The sequence below is a fragment of the Episyrphus balteatus genome, chromosome 2 (genome assembly GCF_945859705.1).
Source record: "Episyrphus balteatus chromosome 2, idEpiBalt1.1, whole genome shotgun sequence".
NCBI lineage: Eukaryota > Metazoa > Arthropoda > Insecta > Diptera > Syrphidae > Episyrphus > Episyrphus balteatus.
In genome coordinates this window covers 93,504,479-93,522,151 of record NC_079135.1, presented here as the reverse complement: position 1 = coordinate 93,522,151, position 17,673 = coordinate 93,504,479, and the positions used below count along the sequence as shown (strand labels likewise).

At 30.7% G+C, this 17,673-nt stretch overlaps 2 protein-coding genes across 3 annotated transcripts; both read left to right on the top strand.

Annotated features, from left to right (window-relative positions):
• Positions 1-1,698: 1,698 nt before the first annotated feature.
• On the top strand, positions 1,699-6,746 carry LOC129911198 (E3 ubiquitin-protein ligase E3D). Of its 2 annotated transcripts, none has more exons than XM_055988918.1 (3): positions 1,699-1,863; positions 1,966-2,415; positions 5,821-6,746. In XM_055988918.1, exons 2-3 carry the CDS (start codon positions 1,986-1,988, stop codon positions 6,504-6,506), a joined length of 1,116 nt encoding a protein of 371 aa, XP_055844893.1. In that variant the 5' UTR covers positions 1,699-1,863; positions 1,966-1,985; the 3' UTR covers positions 6,507-6,746. The 2 variants fall into 2 exon arrangements, with proteins under 2 accessions (XP_055844893.1, XP_055844892.1); XM_055988917.1 differs by having other exon boundaries at positions 1,699-1,906.
• Positions 6,747-11,334: 4,588 nt separating this feature from the next.
• On the top strand, positions 11,335-15,812 carry LOC129911199 (probable transaldolase). Its single transcript, XM_055988919.1, has 3 exons — positions 11,335-11,541; positions 11,912-12,035; positions 14,919-15,812. The coding sequence occupies exons 1-3, from the start codon at positions 11,445-11,447 to the stop codon at positions 15,703-15,705; spliced, it is 1,008 nt and encodes a 335-aa protein (XP_055844894.1). The 5' UTR covers positions 11,335-11,444; the 3' UTR covers positions 15,706-15,812.
• The last annotated feature ends 1,861 nt before the right edge of the window (positions 15,813-17,673 follow it).

The window sequence follows — 17,673 nt, the reverse complement described above, 5'->3', positions numbered from 1 at the left end:
AATTTATAAAAAATGGAAAAAAAAGAAGAAGCAACAGTGGAGGAATAACCCTGTTAAAAAAAAAACATCATGGATTCATTCATGCTTCAATATTTACTATAGATAAGAAAAGGGGCGTTCACGATCTATTGTAAAAAAATACAATTTTACATTTTTACTAGGCCTGTTGCACCAGATCGTGAATACCCCTATTGTGTTATTATTTTATTCATTATTTCGTATTACAAACACATGCAAAGCAAACGTCAAATCACTCCACTTGTCAAATTCTTCGTGAACAAATTGCAAAATTGCACGAAAAAGGAGTGATTCACTCCCATAATTTTGGAAAACGACATATGTGAAAGCCACCACTTTGGTAAATAATGACGTTAACACGCACACATTTATAGATTCACGACATTCACCACACATCCAACAGATTGACGACATTCACCGCATCTCGCAGCTTGTAGGCAAACGTCATTAGACCGCTCAGTTTGCAGTCTTGGTATTTTTTGTTTATGCGTTCAGGTTTTACTCAGAATGTTCGGTTTTATATCCGAGCTCGTAGTTCGTGCTCTGAACAAGCTCTGAACGATTTCTGAACAAAAAAGATACACACATTTTGAAGCTCTGAACCATAAACAAAAAATACCAAGACTGGAAAATTTCCTACGTCTTCCCCCCCAAGACCCTTTTGTGATCAGTGTTGTCTGTGAATATATGTGAAAGCTACCACGTTGGTAAATGACGTTAACACGCACACATTTATAGATTCATGACATTCACCACTCATCGGACACAAACACAACGATAGGTTCACGACATTCACCACACCTCGCAGCTTGTAGGCAAACGTCAGTTGACTGCCGAGTTTCCAGTCTTGGTATTTTTTGTTTATGCTCTGAACGCTCTGAACATAAACAAAAAATACAAGGACTGGAAACTCGGCGGTCAACTGACGTTTGTCTACAAGCTGCGAAGTGTGGTGAATGTCGTGAACCTATCGTTGTGTTCGTGTCCGATGTGTGGTGAATGTCATGAATCTATAAATGTGTGCGTTTTAACGTCATTTACCAACGTGGTTGCTTTCACATATATTCACAGACAATACTGTACACAAAAGTGTTTTGGGGGGAAAGACGTACGAAAGTTTCCAGTCTTGGTATTTTTTGTTTATGGCTCTGAACAAAAAAGAAATACGATTTTTTTTTTTGACAGTCGACTCTGTTCAGAACTAAAAAAGAAAAACCCCTATTGAAGAAAAAAGGAGAGTTTTCCAGTGGAATGATATGAAATCTCGATTGATTACAACTACAACAAGAAAAATCGTTCCTATAAAAATCGTCAAATATAAACGCTAACGTATTTGTATGTGCGGCATCATATTTCGCGGATCCGAAATCCGCGAAAAAGATGCCTGGAAAATGGAATATTTCATAAACAAAAAATACCAAGACTGGAAACTCGGCGGTCAACTGACGTTTGCCTACAAGCTGCGAGGTGTGGTGAATGTCGTGAACCTATCGTTGTGTTCGTGTCAAATGTGTGGTGAATGTCGTGAATCTATAAATGTGTGCGTGTTAACGTCATTTACCAACGTGGTGGCTTTCACATATATTCACAGACAGCAATGTACACAAAAGGGTTTTGGGGGGAAAGACGTACGAAATTTTCCAGTCTTGGTATTTTTTGTTTATGGAATATTTGTTATCTTTCTATATTTTTGCATGTCAAACGTATTCTAGTGAAGTGGTAGAGTTTGGAGTTTATATCATAAAAAAAAAAGAAAAACAAAGGCAAGACAAAATTTGGTTTTGATCCAACAAAAAAAAAGCAATGCAGCTATAGCCCCAGATAAAAAAATTACATTCTTTTTGGGTATGTAGACTAAATAAATCATCTCAACAACGGGCTATAAAAGGTCTCTTGCTTAAACTAGAATTCTGAATACGTAACTAACTCAAATTTCATTCTCAACAGGCCCCAACTTGTTATCCCAAATGTCTTTGAAATGCGTTACACTAGAAGTTCGCAAGAACTTACGTTGTGCCAATGTATTTCTCGAATTTGATCATAGTCTTACTGAGACAGAATTTGTTAAAATTCAAATCGATGAAAATAGCATTAAACTACGAGAATACTCGACAGAAACAACAATTGCACTTCAAGGACATCTCACAATTCAAGCACCTTCTTTGAGCAGCTTAGTTGTCGAGGAAAACAATGCCAGTTTCCGAATGAACATTGACACTCCTTCTCCATTGTGGCCAATCAAAAATGACAACGATCAGAAATTTACAAAGCAAATTCCCGATGTGACACCATTGGCAAAAGTCACATTAACTTGTAGCCGATGCCAAAGTATTCTGACCAAGGATGATGTTCAATTTGAACGGATTCTAGAGTTTCCATCTGGCACGATTGATGTAGGTGAGTTCTTTAATCTGTAAAGCAAAAAGTTAGCAGCTTAATTTAAACTGCAAGACCCTATAAGGGTTCATCCACTACACATTGAACCCTTTGTAATTTGAATTCAAGATAAGATACTTTTAATTTTTGTATAAATCCGTGGTAACAAGCCATAAAACGAGGAATTAACGATTTTATATTGCCTCCCTAGGGTAAACCTGCGCTCGCATAATTTATTTGATACAAACAAATATTAGGGCAAAACAACCTTAGTCGAGTTAAGAAAAATTTCAGCTGATAGTACAGCAAATTAATAAATGGCAAGCATTTTAGTGAGACGATCTGTAAAAAATCCTATCTCGACTTAGGCGGTTATGGCTTGTGGCCACAGAAATATGCCCAGTTTATAAAGAACTTAGATCCTCTACTTCGGAAAACCGACTCTTACTATGGAGCAAACATTAACAATCCAATTATCTCGAAAAATCAATTTTTTACAGAGTGGAGTGCCGCAAAAAGATACAATTTGTAAAATCTAGGAAATCGACTGCATTACTAAGTTAAAATAACAAAGTTAAAAAAAAAATTTGACCGCTTCGATTAAAACAATTTTTAATCACAATTTACTGAAAAATTAGTACCGCTGATTCATTCCATATGAAAACGTCCAATCGAAATTACTGACTCATTTTAGATTTTGCTTAAACTTTGTTTGAATGCTTTCTACGATTGTAAGGAAATAAATCTGTGGTGATTTAATTTTAAAGTTTGTCGCAATACTACCCGAATTCGAACTTTTGAAAAATGTCATTTTTATTCTATCAACTCTATTCTGCTATTCGATTCACGTGAAAGTCTAAAATAAGAAGAGTTTAAATGGCGCTTAAAATTAATCATGAGCAATTCACGTGAATCGAATAGGAGAATAGGGCTGTATATCTTTATGTTTGAAACGACATTTTAAAGCTAATAAATAATAGTTTTTGAGTAAAGCCAAGTAAGCAGCTGAAGCGAAACGAAAAATCTTGAAGTCTCCAAAATCAACAGCGAACATATTAACGAAAAAATACCATCGGGTATTATAGCAAAGTAAAAAATAATAAAAGTAAAAACCAAAAAAATTTAAGAAAGCACATTAGAAAATAAGTTTTAAAGCAAAAACAAAACAAATTTAATTTCGTTCAAGATTTCGTTAACGAAATTTTGTATAGAAATTTTCGTTTCGCTTCAGCTGCGTTGGTATTAGGCTTAAATATTAAAAAAATAACTATTATTTATCCCTGAATTAAAAACAATTTTTGTGGTTTTTGACTGACTCCAGAAATTCGGCTATTATGTGTACGTGGCTGATACTTACCAAATATTAAATTTACAGATTATCTAATAAAATAAAGTTTAAATTTACTATCGCAATGGATTTACTCCTTATGCAAAAATTTTAAGATCAAGGTATAGTTTTTGAAAAAAAAAAAAAAACATTTTTATGCTATGATTTCTTACGATTTGAAGATAGAAATATGTAATTTACGTTGTATTTAGTTCTAATCTTCAATTGATTAGTCGAATGTAATGTATTTCGGATCAGTAAGTAAAATAAAAATACAAAAAGAAATTTAAATAAATATTTTTTTTTTTTTTTGAAAACTAGAGTTATAGTTCTGGCTTTAAGCCTGCGTTAACAACACCCAACAGCTGCTGTTGAACCTTTTGAGACCCAAGATTAAGTTTGAAACAGTTCTCCATTCTAATATATAATTTTAAACTACAGTCGACTCCCTCTATGTCGAATTTCCCTCTAAGTCGAACTTTTTCACCATTTTTGATTAACAATTTTGAAGAAAAAATATTAAAATAATCCCTCTAACTCAAACCAATTTTCGAGTACCGTGAAAGTTCTACTTAGAGGGAGTCGACTGTATATAAATAAAGAAAGAATCCGAAAATTAATATTTTACTATTAAAACACATTTCCAAAGTTTATATAAAGATTCACTGACTTCCCCTTGATTCCGAGGTATAATTCTTACAGTACTCCACTAAAATGATTATAACATTATTTTCTTAATACTTATTTTAAAAACAGTACAATTATACATATATCATGTTTTTCTAATTACTTGTGTATATTATTCTTATATTTATTGTTTTATTTCATTATTATTTTTAATAATTGAAATTTTATTTGAAAAACTAAAAGTCTTTACATAACGCTTAATTTTTAATGGGTTCAAATGCCTTATATTAAATTACCTCTTGCGCTTATTTTTGTTTTGGCCAAACTAAACGCTCTTCATTTTTGTAATCTTGAAACCATGTTTTACTCAACTTTAACTTTGTTTTTGCCAAACTAAAAGCTGTTAATTCTTTTATCAAAAAATTATGTATTCACTATTTAGTAATTTATTTTTATTTTATCTAAACTGAAAGCCATATTTGCATCCTTATATAACACTGCACAACAAAATTAAAGTTTTTGTATGATGAATAAACCAAACAATACTTTTCCAAAGGTTTTTGATGTGCTGAGCTCGAATCCGAATTCAGAAATATTCTATCAGCTCCCGTTTTTAAAATATTACCGTTAGAAAATGCAAAAACACCTGATTCTGAAGTTATGCTGCAATGTGAGGGAATTTTTTTCAACACTCTTTTTGAAGGTTTGTATAAAGAATTGCTTTTCTTCTTTAAAAATCTGTTTAAATCTTTGCGATATCTTTTTTATAATCCGAGATATTTTAATTTGAAGTTACTGCAGTTTGATATAACGTTATTGATAAAATAAGCGAAAACACACGTACTTCAGATATCCCGGATAATAAAACAGATATCGGAAAGATTTTCAAAGAAGGAAAACAGTTCTTATAGAAACCGTTAAAAATTGTGTTGAAATAAGGTACATCACATCATAGCATAACCTCAAAAACAGCCAAAACACGCTTTTTTCGCAAATTCTTACGGCAATATTTCAAGAACTAAGATTGAAAGAATATTCTGACTTCATATTCGAGTTAAGCATACCAAAAACTATTGGAAAAGTATACTTTGGTTTATTCATAATAAAAATAGTCAAATTTTGTTGACCAGAGCTATCAGCCAAAAAACGTGTTTTTGCATTTTCTAATGGCAATATTTCAAAAACTAGAGCTGATAGAATATTTCTGAAACCGGATTCGAGTTCAGCACAGCAAAAACCCTTGGAAAAGTATTGTATAGTTTATTCATCCAAAACCTTGTTGTGCAGTGTAATTTTTGCAATTTTTCATTTTACATTTGGTTAATTTTTTCGAAAACACATAATCAATCTGGCAGACGGCATTGTCAAAACACTTTTATTTCTAAATATATATTCTAATCAAATGTAACCGAAACAATTGTATGTATATAACAATTTTTTGTAATAAAAATTATCTATCTATCTATCTGCAGGTGAGTTCTTTTGCCATCATGGACCAGATCTAAACTCTGTTCTAATTCCCAAACGCAATGACATGTTTTATGGACTCTTTTTTGTAATCTTAAATGCTGAATGCTTGAAAGGCATTCGAATTAAAGAAAACAATGCATTTTGTGGACGATGTCTTATGCATTTGGGGGAAACCCTCTTTGACAATAAAGCTTTAAAAATTTGGACTGATACTTTGAAAGAAGCTATCTTTAAACCGAGAGATATAGAATCAATGGTTAGCCAATTGATGGCTAGAATACTTGACGAATGCTCAATTGGCAATAATTTGCACATAATGCAATTTTCAAAGGCAATTGTTGAGGCAATTATGCCAACAAGAAAAAAGAAATACATTCTACTCAATATACTCGAAAGAAATTTGGACATTTTAAGAAATCAAACCATATCGACAGATGGATTCAATAACAATACAGGAATGGTTAAATTGGACAAATGCAAGGCTAATAAAGTTCTTTATCAGTTTCATAATGAAGATGACAAAAGTTCAATGTTGAAATCGTGGCTGCAAGACATAAGTGTTCATACTACCAAAATATCACCAACATTGTTTTCGGCTTTGCAGAGGCGACTGGAAAGGAATTCGAAGTTATTACCTGAAGTATATCGTTATAGCAATGAATTTATTTTAAGTTATGTCTTCTACTAGTCAATGGATTGATTTTTTTTTTGTATGTAAGAAGAAGAATTGTTATGTAAATTGAGATGTGTATATTTTTTTAAAGAAGAAAGTAGTTATTTATGTATTTAAAAAAAAAAAGAAAAGACAAGGAACCAATAACGAGATGAGATTTAATTGAATTTTTGAAGACGAAGTTTTTTTTTGCCTTCTCTGTAATGCAACATTAACTCTTTTATTGTTAAAAAATAAATTATAAACTGCAACTTAGTCAAATGTTTTTTTGTATGTAGATTTATAAACTTTTTTCTACAATTTTGTTTATGTTAAAAAAAATCGGAAAAAAACTAGGGACTACAAATTATGTTTTCTTTATTGTTACTATTATATGAAACACATAAAGCCACCAAAAATCCTCACATAATATTTGGAATTTGCTGACCCTGGTTTCTTTATCATAGAAAGAACCAAGTGGAACTCGTGCTTTTTCAATAATGGAACCAGAGCCGAATAATGGTCTTATCATAAATGAGGAGAAGACAGATTTACTTCACAGATTTAGTCAGAAGTCAGTACTATTCCCTTATTACTATTAAGCCAATTAATACCGACGGCCTAGCCCTTAAACTCTTCAATGGTAAGCCAGAGTATATGCGAAACAGAGGAAGAGCGACTAGACGATGAAGCGATTAGATTGAAGTTTATCTCCAAAGACTTGAAGTACAAAATTGTGGACGGCAGCGTTGTAGGGCCAAAATAAGTAAGTTATTCAATTTCTTTGTTAATGTAGCTAGCTACATAGCCATTTAAGCTGCCCTTTATTTTTTCCTTTCTAGAACTAATATTACCATCACCACATTACCAAATTTAAAACTTGTCCCAAGTCCCTTATAACTTACTTCTCTACATCCTGCATCAAAAAAATGCTTTTAAACCATGCAAAATGTTTTGTTATAAATTGCATTTGTTTATTTATAACTCTCTCTGTTTATTTTTTAAAACAATAGGTCATATCTGTGGAATTAAAGAAACGATTCCAAAAAATCAGAAACTGTTTTATTTGGTCAGACATCAGTTACGAGTATAATATTCAGCCTTATTTTGAGACTCGAACGAATAGCTAATTCGATAGAATGGATCTATTCATTCGAATGAAATTAGTATATTTGGACATTCGAACGAATAATGTTCATTTTCGAATGTTTCATAAAATGAACCTTAATGAATTTCATTTTCGAAATCAGCTGTTTTTGACATTTATATTAGGGTTAGTGTGACAAAACTAATTTTTTCAAAGAATTTTATTTTTGTTAAAAGGTGGGTTGGAAAATAAATACTTTATTAGAAAAAAAGATAACAATAAAAATAATATTGTGTTAAAGTGCTTGTAAATTTAATTATTTAAAGACAAAAATAACTTAAATAATTTTAAAAAAATTTAAATTTGGAAAGCGGATGGACAAGTTTATTGACATGAAAAATCAACAAAATAAATTCAAAAGTTTTGAATAGATGAGTACTAGTTTTTTTGAACATTCATGTCAATTTTAGTGTGATCAAAAAAAAAAAAAAAGAATGCAACTTCAAAGTTTCGCTTTACTTATTACACACCTGGTCACACTTTTCAGTTCTGAACAAAAAAAAAACAATTAAAATCAATTGCCGGAATTTTTTCTTTTGTTAGAATTTTAAGTTTAATTTTCAATAAATGGCAATTGTTTTTTTTTATGGGAAGTGAAGAGTGCGGCAAAGAGCAGATATGAAGGAGAAGGATAATGGATGCATCAAATCAATTCGAGCTGGAAAGTTCAAAGTAAAAACTGATTCCTTCCAAGCGCCTAACCCATATATATATCTTTTTTCTTTGAAGATAAAAGTGTCTTTAAGTACGTGTTGGACGAGCTAACCACTGAAGTTCAAAGACGCACATCTTTGTCTATTCCTCCCATCATAATTCTAGCGACAACTTTGCGGTTTGTTGCAGAAGGTGGATATCAATTTGGGGTAGGCAAAGATCGCAATTAAACTGTCCCAATCATCTGTGTACAAAAAGTGATATCTGTTTTGGAAGCAAACCTTAAATTAATACGCCAACAAATAAATGTAAATTTATTTTCGTTATTTTTCAACAAAAATATCTGAACTTACATGTGTTTTCGTTTTTATTCGACACAAAAATTTTAACGTCAGATAAATGACATTTGATTCGAATGATTAGAAAGTCAAAATTTGCTTGATTTTCAAAAGATAAATGAACTTTCGAATCGTTCGAAACTGAAAATGCGAATCTTTCGAAATCGAACAACTTTCGCACGAAAGCGAATGTCAAAATAAGGCTGATTATCTTATTTTGTTTATCATATCACTTACCGATTTTAAGATATTACTTATTTTTTATACAATTTTAGGAATTCTCAAAAATTAACATCACAGCTAGATTTCTCACCCTCAAAAACATATACATTATACATGTATACACCCCAATATCTCGTTTATCTTAAAGTCTATACTCAAAGAGGGTATAACGTTTGAGATGAGTAAAGGAATAGTATTTTCAAATTTACTCGAAAAATATGTGTCATAGAGAGAATTTATTAATGGCGTTTTTAATTGGCAATCTGGAAGCAAAAAAAAGCAATCTGAATGCGTTCAATTGGGCAAAACTGACAGTTCTGATTCTGAAAAAAAGGCAATTTCTCTTCTGGTTTTAAAAACAGAATCAGAAGCAGAATCACTCACACATCCATAGATTTAAATGTCAGCAGTACAAAATGTTTGCAGCACAAATACAAATGAAATTTGGGGCGAATACACATATATGCGAAACATGTTAAACTCAAACAATACATTCACACCAAACTTCAGATTCTTCGGAATAAAAAAAAACTGTTCAATTGGGATTCCGAATCGAAGAACAATTCCTGATTGCCAATTAAAAACGCCATAAGATAAAAGTTGGAGAAAATAATTTTCTATAAGTTTGGCCTCAATTATTTCTATCAAAAATCAAAAATGGACGAGTTATTCACTAAAACTTTGGCTCAAACTGGATTTTCTCGAAAAACTGGGATGTAATCATCTAAGTCGATAGTTGATAGTCAAAAAAACGACAAATTTGCTCCATAATTTGTTGTTTATTGACTACTATCGACTATCGCGTAGGCCGATTCCATCCCTGGTTTAAAGCTCTCAGTGAATACTCTCATACTCATTTCAGCTTTATTTTTTGTACGAGTACATTCCGACTTGGCTTAAAAAGACGGTGCTATGGCAGATGCCGTTCGTAACGGTCCCAAAAATTTAATTTTTTTTTTTATTACAAATGTACGACTTAATTTCCCACAGTACACATATTTTGATATCTTTTCTATTTGGGTCGTATGACAAGTAGGTCCCGTAATTTTGATCCTAAAAAAAAAATTTCTAGGGAATTACCCAAAATTGTATAATATACACGGTACAAAATTGTATAGCAATATACCTTTCTTGAGTGGAAGCTCCTTAAAGTTAAAGTTAGAAAAAAAGTCACTGATACGTTCTCGAAAAACCGATTTAAATCCATTTCTTATATTTTTATTATCTCATAAAATAATAACAATTAAAAATGTTTGAAATCGGTTCAGTTGTTTGTCAGAAATAAAAACAAAAAATTCGTTTTCAATCAATTATGCATTTCAAATAATTTTTAGTAAAACATTTTTGAAAATGATTATACTGACAAATACCGTTATATTTGTCAATTTTTTCAGAAAAAAATCCAATTTTTTTTTAATTTTTTGTGTAAACCTGGTAAATGTGTCAAAATTGTGTATAGATTTGACTAAAGTACATTTTTTTCAAACACGGCTCTACCGATTTTGGTTAAAATTTTTGTGTGTAATTTTACAGATAAGACCCAACTTTTGAAATTAAAAAAAATATATATTTTTTGAACCGTTACTAACGGTACCTGTCCATAGAAAAGTTTTTTTTTTTTTTTTTGGTTTCTGGATACCTATCTCTTGCAAGGCCAACCCGATTTCAACGAAAATTTTCATACAAAAGCGTTTAAGTAACCGCAACATTAAAATTTTATAAGATTTTCAAAAAATTAATTTTTTTTTTTTTGAAGAAAAATAATTTTGAAAACGGGGTAGTGAAATATTTCGAATTTTCTTTTTAAAGTGTTAATTAATTATTTATTCAAAATGGCATACCAACTTTTTTTTTGAAAAATGTTTTATATAATAAAATATTAGTTTTAAAAAAACCGCTCAAATTATTATTTATTATAAAATTTATGTATTTTCTTTAAATTATCAGAAATTTGCTTTGATAAAAATTATAATTTTTCGTATTTTTTTTTCATAAAAACCTTTAAGATAAGAGCTACTTTTACCATAAGAGCAAGTACGTGCGACCCAGTCGTGCATTTTATTTTTTAAGTTTTTTATCCCCGTTCCTTAAGTGGTTAGAAACTCGATTTCAAAAGCTTTCCAACTCGAATAAAATAACTCTTGAATAAAGTGTACCACGTTTCTAGATTGTACATACATACAATTTGACAAACTTCCGACTCCCTTTTCTTCCCCTCTTTGAAAACGAATTATATGTACAAGATTCCAATTGGAAATATCAGGGAGGGTACTTTGTTATACATACATTGCAGACTCTGTGCAAAAGCAAATGGCTACAATTCCCACGCTATATTTCCTAGCTTTTAATAAACATCAATAAAATCCCAAATAAACTTTATCGTATCTACTCGTTCGCAGCGTGGTTTTACTTTCGATATTCATTTTATCAACCACATTTGTGGCAAGTTGGCAACGCTTCCAATAAGCGATAACCTTTTTCATTCCATTTTGTTTTTCATGTTTTTCTCATTCCATGTTTTTTGCTTGAAGAAAACACAAGTGCTGTTAACTTGCGGTGCTTATATTTTTCTTGTTTTTTTTTCTTCGTGACTACAGATTATTTCCAAAAAATATGACCTCTCATCAGTCGAAAAAGGTTAAAATGACTTCCACATTGGATCATTTGAAGAAGTATACCACAATTGTTGCCGATACTGGAGATTTTGAAGGTAATTAGAAAATTACTTTAACTAGGAGCACCTAGCAACGAGGCGGTGCTAGTTAGTGCATCGGCAGAGAAACGTATGTTTTTTTTTTTATTCAAGGTGACACCCAGAGCAGAGAATAGAATATGCCGCTCACGATATTTGCGAATGGAAAGTTCTACCCTTCGGGGCTAGAAGTGTAGTTGTTGTTTTCCATAATATGAATTTTTCTTGCTGTGTCACATTGATCTTATCCAAGTTCCAAATAAACTATCTTGTTATTAGTTTTTTTTTTGTTGATTTAGTGTCCATGTAACAATTTAATTAAATTGGTTTTTTAGAAGATAACCTTGAGATTCAGAATAAGTAATCATTTATTGTTGTTGTTTTTTAGCTATCAAAGCTTACAAGCCCACCGATGCTACAACAAACCCATCGCTGATCCTTTCAGCGGCCAAAATGGAACAATATAAGAGTATAATTGACAAGGCAGTCAAACATGGAATCAAAGCTGGAGAGTAAGTACCTAGCTATAGTCCGAGCGTTGGCACCAATTTTTGGGTAGGTATTTGAGGCAAGCTGAAAACTTGTGAAATTGCACTGCTCATATACCCTTTACTTTTTGAAATATTTTGCTTATTTTTCCAAAAATATATTTGAGACAGTGTTATTTTATATGTTGTAGTTTTAGGCAAGAATACGGAAAAAATAATCCAGACCATTTAGTCGGGACTTTATCATCGCCAGGCCTAAAGAAAGATTTAAGAAAAGGCTTACTTTGATATACCTTTACTCATGTAAATGATAATTTCTCTGTTAATACCAATGGTAGAGACTTGGTAAAGGTCTTAATTTTTTCTTACCCATTGTAATTTTTGACCTTTGAGGTCAAGTTGCTTTGAGAATTGTGTAGCATATACATAGTTTTTTATTAATGTATTCTTATCAAGAAAGTTTACCAGACAGCTCATACATTTTATAGTATGTACTTGGGAAAACCTCCAATAAATAAAATAAAATAAAATCTGTATTTATGTATAATTGACTAAATACCGTTTTAAACGATCTTTTACACACAACCAAGTATGTAATTTGATTTCTTGTATAAAAAAATTGTAGAAAAGAAATTTTGAAAATCGTTAGAGCCGTTTTTTAAAAAAATAATTTTTTATATGTATATACAAATTTCTAACATTTAAAAAAAAAAGTTGGTATGCCATTTTGAAGAATCAATTAATTTACACAAAAAACGAAATTTAAAAATTTTTCACCAACAGGTTTTCAAAAACTTGATTTTTCAAAAAAAAATTTGAAATATTTTTTAAAAATCCAAAAATGCGTTTTCTAAAATTTTAATATTTTTCAAAAAAAAATTGGTATGCTATTTTGAAGAAAAAACTAATTATACAAATAAAAAGGAAATTTCAAAAATTTTCACCAACCCGTTTTCAAAAAAATGATTTTTCAAAAAAAAAATTTTTAAATATTTTTAAAAAATCCAAAAATGCATTTTTTAAAAATTTTCTAAAATTTTTAAATTGACTTTATCTAAAAATTTTCGTTAAAATCGGGTTAATCTTGTAAAAGATATTCAGAAACCAAAAAAAACCGTTCTAATGCAGGTACCGTTAATAATGGTACAAAAAATATTTCTTTTTATTTCTAAAGTTGGCTCTTATGTGTAATACTACACACAAAAATTTTAATCAAAACTTTTCTATTTCCGTTATATGGCAGGTACCGTTAGTTTTGGTCATAAAAAAAAAATGTAATTTCCCCTCTAGGGAATCACCCAAAACTGCAAAGTACCAAGTTTGAAGAAAATCACTTCCCTCGTTTAGGTTGCAATTCCAAATAGAGACAGACAGATAGTCAGACAGACAGAATTGCCGGACCCACTTTTTTGGCATTCTCCATCATCGTAATGTTATGTAAAATTGTTATCACGAGTTCGATTTTTTTTAAAGAATCCTAAACTTGCCCTATAGAACCTATAAAAATGTATTTTTGTTGTTTATGATAATTTTTATTTAAAATGCAGTTACAACAAATATTAAAATTGACCTCCTTGATTTGGTATACATGTTAGAGCGGCGTTTTTTCGGTTTTATTGCAAGCCCATCTTATTGGTAATATGTTGCACCTAGTTGAACCAATGAAATATACATTTTGAAAAACCTCTATCATTCAATATTCAAAAATAAAATATGTAAAAACGAGCTCTATATATATATAAAATAAAGGAGGATAATTCAAATATTTGTTGTAACTGCATTTTAAATAAAAATTATCATACACAACAAAGATACATTTTTTATTCCTAAACTTATAAAAATTACACAACTGCCTCTACTATATTTTTGGAAAAATAAAAAAAAAAAAAAAATCATGTGTGCAATTCACACGTGGTAGAAGTGAAACCTTAAAAAATCATTTTTCTTGCAAAAAAAAAATAGAAAAAATCTACCTATCTTTATTCTATCACCTTCAAATCCATGTTTTTTATATGACAACCTAGATAAATTTTATATCACCTTCAAGCTTAATGTCTTAGCTCAAAATATATGTATCGATCAAGTCTATGAGACATCTACAAAAAGAGCTAGAATTTTTGATGAACTCGATCAATTTCCATAAAAAAAAGCGAAAAAACACGTATTTTTATCTTCTCACACTATTAAATCCATTTTTTTCCCCAACAACCTGTACAAATTTTTACATCATCTGAAAGCTTATTGTCTTAGCTCAAAATATATATATCGATCAGGTGTATGAGACATCTACAAAAAGAGCTAGAATTTTTTAAACTCGATGAAATTTCATCCAAAAAGCAAAAAAAACACAGGTATTTTGAGGTATTTTTAAATTTCAATTTAAGATTGTGTAACTTGTAGAGCACGTAACGTTATGTGTGATATATCAAATGAAAGGTTATGTTATCAGCATGCGCATTAAAGTTAAATCAAATTTTTATGTGCACTAGATATAACGTGTTTTGGAAAAGAACAGCTTTTTACCGTTATATCCGAATTTTGAAAATGAAATTAATTAAAATTTTGTACAATTATAATTTATTTAATTACCTATCTACAGTACAAATTTCTTTCATCTATCTATTAAAACAAAAAAGTTATAACAAGTTGAAGTCGTGTCGCGTTTTCGTTTCATCTTGTTTCAAATCACTACGATACTAAAGAAGTTTTCACTTCAAAAATATTTTTAAAAATTTATATGTTGATTTAGCCCCTGCAGCCAGGTTTGCAGTTTCTTGTTGGGGTATAGGAGCAGTGCTATCTCACAAGTTTTCAGCTTGCCTCAAATACCTACCCAAAAACTGGTATCAGCTTTCCTACTACTAAACGAATCACGTTTCCAACTTGAATATTTTTACTTTTCTTTAGAACCGAGGAGGAAAAACTTTCAGAAGCCATGGATATGCTTTGCGTATTGTTTGGTTGTGAAATTCTCAAGATAGTTCCCGGTCGAGTATCCACTGAAGTAGATGCTCGTCTATCTTATGACAAAGAGAAGAGCATTGCCAAAGCTCTTAAGTTGATTGGACTCTATGAAGAACTCGGAGTTTCTAAGGACAGAGTTCTTATTAAGTTAGCTTCCACATGGGAAGGTATTCAGGCTGCAAAAGTTCTAGAAAAAGAACACGATGTGCATTGCAATCTCACTTTGTTGTTCTCCTTCTGCCAAGCTGTTGCTTGTGCAGAAGCTGAGGTTACACTTATTTCGCCATTTGTTGGTCGTATCTTAGATTGGTATGTTAAGAATACCGATACAAAATCGTTTGAGCCTGAGAAGGATCCTGGTGTAGTATCAGTAACAAAAATCTACAACTACTACAAGAAATTTGACTATAAGACCGTTGTCATGGGTGCTTCATTCCGTAATACCGGTGAAATCAAAGCATTGACTGGATGCGATTTGCTGACAATCAGTCCTAAACTACTTGATGAGCTTAAGGAGAGCGATGAATCAGTAGATAGACTTTTGGATCCAGCAAATGCTAAGAATGTTAGGTTGGATAAAATTTCGCTGGACGAACCTACATTCCGTTGGATGTTGAATGAAGATGTTATGGCTAATGATAAACTTTCTGAAGGAATTCGTAATTTTGCTGTGGATTGTCGTAAATTGGAGGATGTACTTAAGAATTTGGTACGTGCTGCAAGTTCTTAAACTAAAAAAAAAGAAAATTATTAAGTTTGAATGATATGAAGTAATTATCATTGTTGTTTCTTTTGTATTTTTGGGTAAAAATAAACCATTTTTTGTAATCATAATAATTTCTGCAGCTTGTATCTAAAATTATTTTTAGACAAAGAAGGTATTCTTTTCTATACGAGATGGGATAACAATTGTAAGTATGGAACCAACGATGAGACTGGTGCCAAAATAAAAACGAGTATGAAAATTCAATATGAGGATTTTGAAATAGTCAAACTATGTATATGAAGTTGATATTGATGATACAATGGTTTAAAATGAAATGCATCTTTTACATTAAAACAACGGACTTAAATAGTTTGTTTTTTATTTCGTTATCCGTAAGTTTTACCGTTTCAAAATCAGGGTTTTAAAAATAATTTTTTAATGAATTTACCTCCCATTAAAAATTTAAAAAAATGTTTATTGCAATTTAAAAAAAATATATTGCAAACCAAACATAGATATGCTGTTTTGAAAAAAGTTGCAAATAAGAAAAGTACAATTTTTATTATTGTACAAAAATTGCATAATATTCCAAATAAAAACATTTTCTGTTATAGCCTGGTACGCAGATCTTAGCTTAAAGCTCCCATATAAATTGTCGATAAGATTCTCAGATTAATTTTAGCTGGAATAAATTTGTTCGATAGTGGGAGCAAAAATTTAGCTTGATTTGCGTACCAGGCTAAAACCTACAAAAATAGTTTTGAAACGAATATTATGTTTTCTGCAATTTTTTTTAAATTTTGTGGTAGAAAAAACTGTTACAAAATGAGTTTGATGCAAATTTTGTTTTGTTTGCAATAGCACTTTTTTTTTTATTTGCAATAAAAGATCAAAGTAAACGGCCATTTAATAGGTTTGTTATGATGAATCTGATGATGGTCAAAGTCAGTCATATGGGTGGTATTATGCTTCGATGTTGTCATTTTTGTGTTAGCAGTCCGAATTTCTGAGTGGACGAAAAAGTATTTTGACAAACGTTCTTTTTCAATGTTGGTAAAGCCTGGTACGCTTCTCGCGCTTAATTTTAGCTAAGATAAAATTCCCATACAAGTTATCGATAATTTGTATGGGACTCATTTTAGCTCGGCTAAAATTTTTCGATAATTTGTATGGGAGCTAAAATTTTGCGCGAGCAGCGTACCAGGCTTTAAGGTAAAATAATCAGCCCTATTGTGAGTTTCACGTGAACAAGATTCCACCCGGAATAATTGCAATTCACTTTTCCCCTATTGTGAGTTCCGGGCGAAAAGTTGTTGGGGTCGAACTACGGCATACGTTCGTTAACGTATGGTTGCTATATCCCTATCTTTTTCTACTGATTATATAGAGAGAGTCAAAACGTTAACGTGTTAATCAGTTTTCTCAGAATTCAAATACTAAATTAAGCTTAATAAAGTCTTTCGAGATTCGTTTGCTTGAGCATGAAACAGTTTTTATTGGTTCATAAAAAAATAAAATTGTTGGACTTAAGTGGTTTTTGAAATGACCGATTCATTTGTATGTATAAGATGTGAAATTCTTGCAGATCCAAGTTGGGTGATTCAAAAATAAAGTAGATTTAATATGCAAAATTAATTATGAGCAAAAAAGAGTTATAAATTAAAATCAAAGAGAAGTCTTTTGAATATTGGACAATGGCATATGGAGTGACAAAAAGAACAAAAATAATGGTTTTATCTTTTATTTGAAGCTAAAAAGAATTTCGAGCATACTTATGTAAAAGTCAAACACTGTTTTCTTTTGGTTCGAATCAAAATGATATGTGTTTAAATAAAAAGCCTATTTGTTTCTCAATTCAAATCTTTATTTTTTCAAAAAGTTTAATTAATTTTTTAGGAACGTTGAACAAACCAGAAATTAGTTTTCTTTAGCTTAAGTCCTTATTTTGAGCTTAATAATAGTGAATAGATACATTTTGGCTGTGTTCCTTTG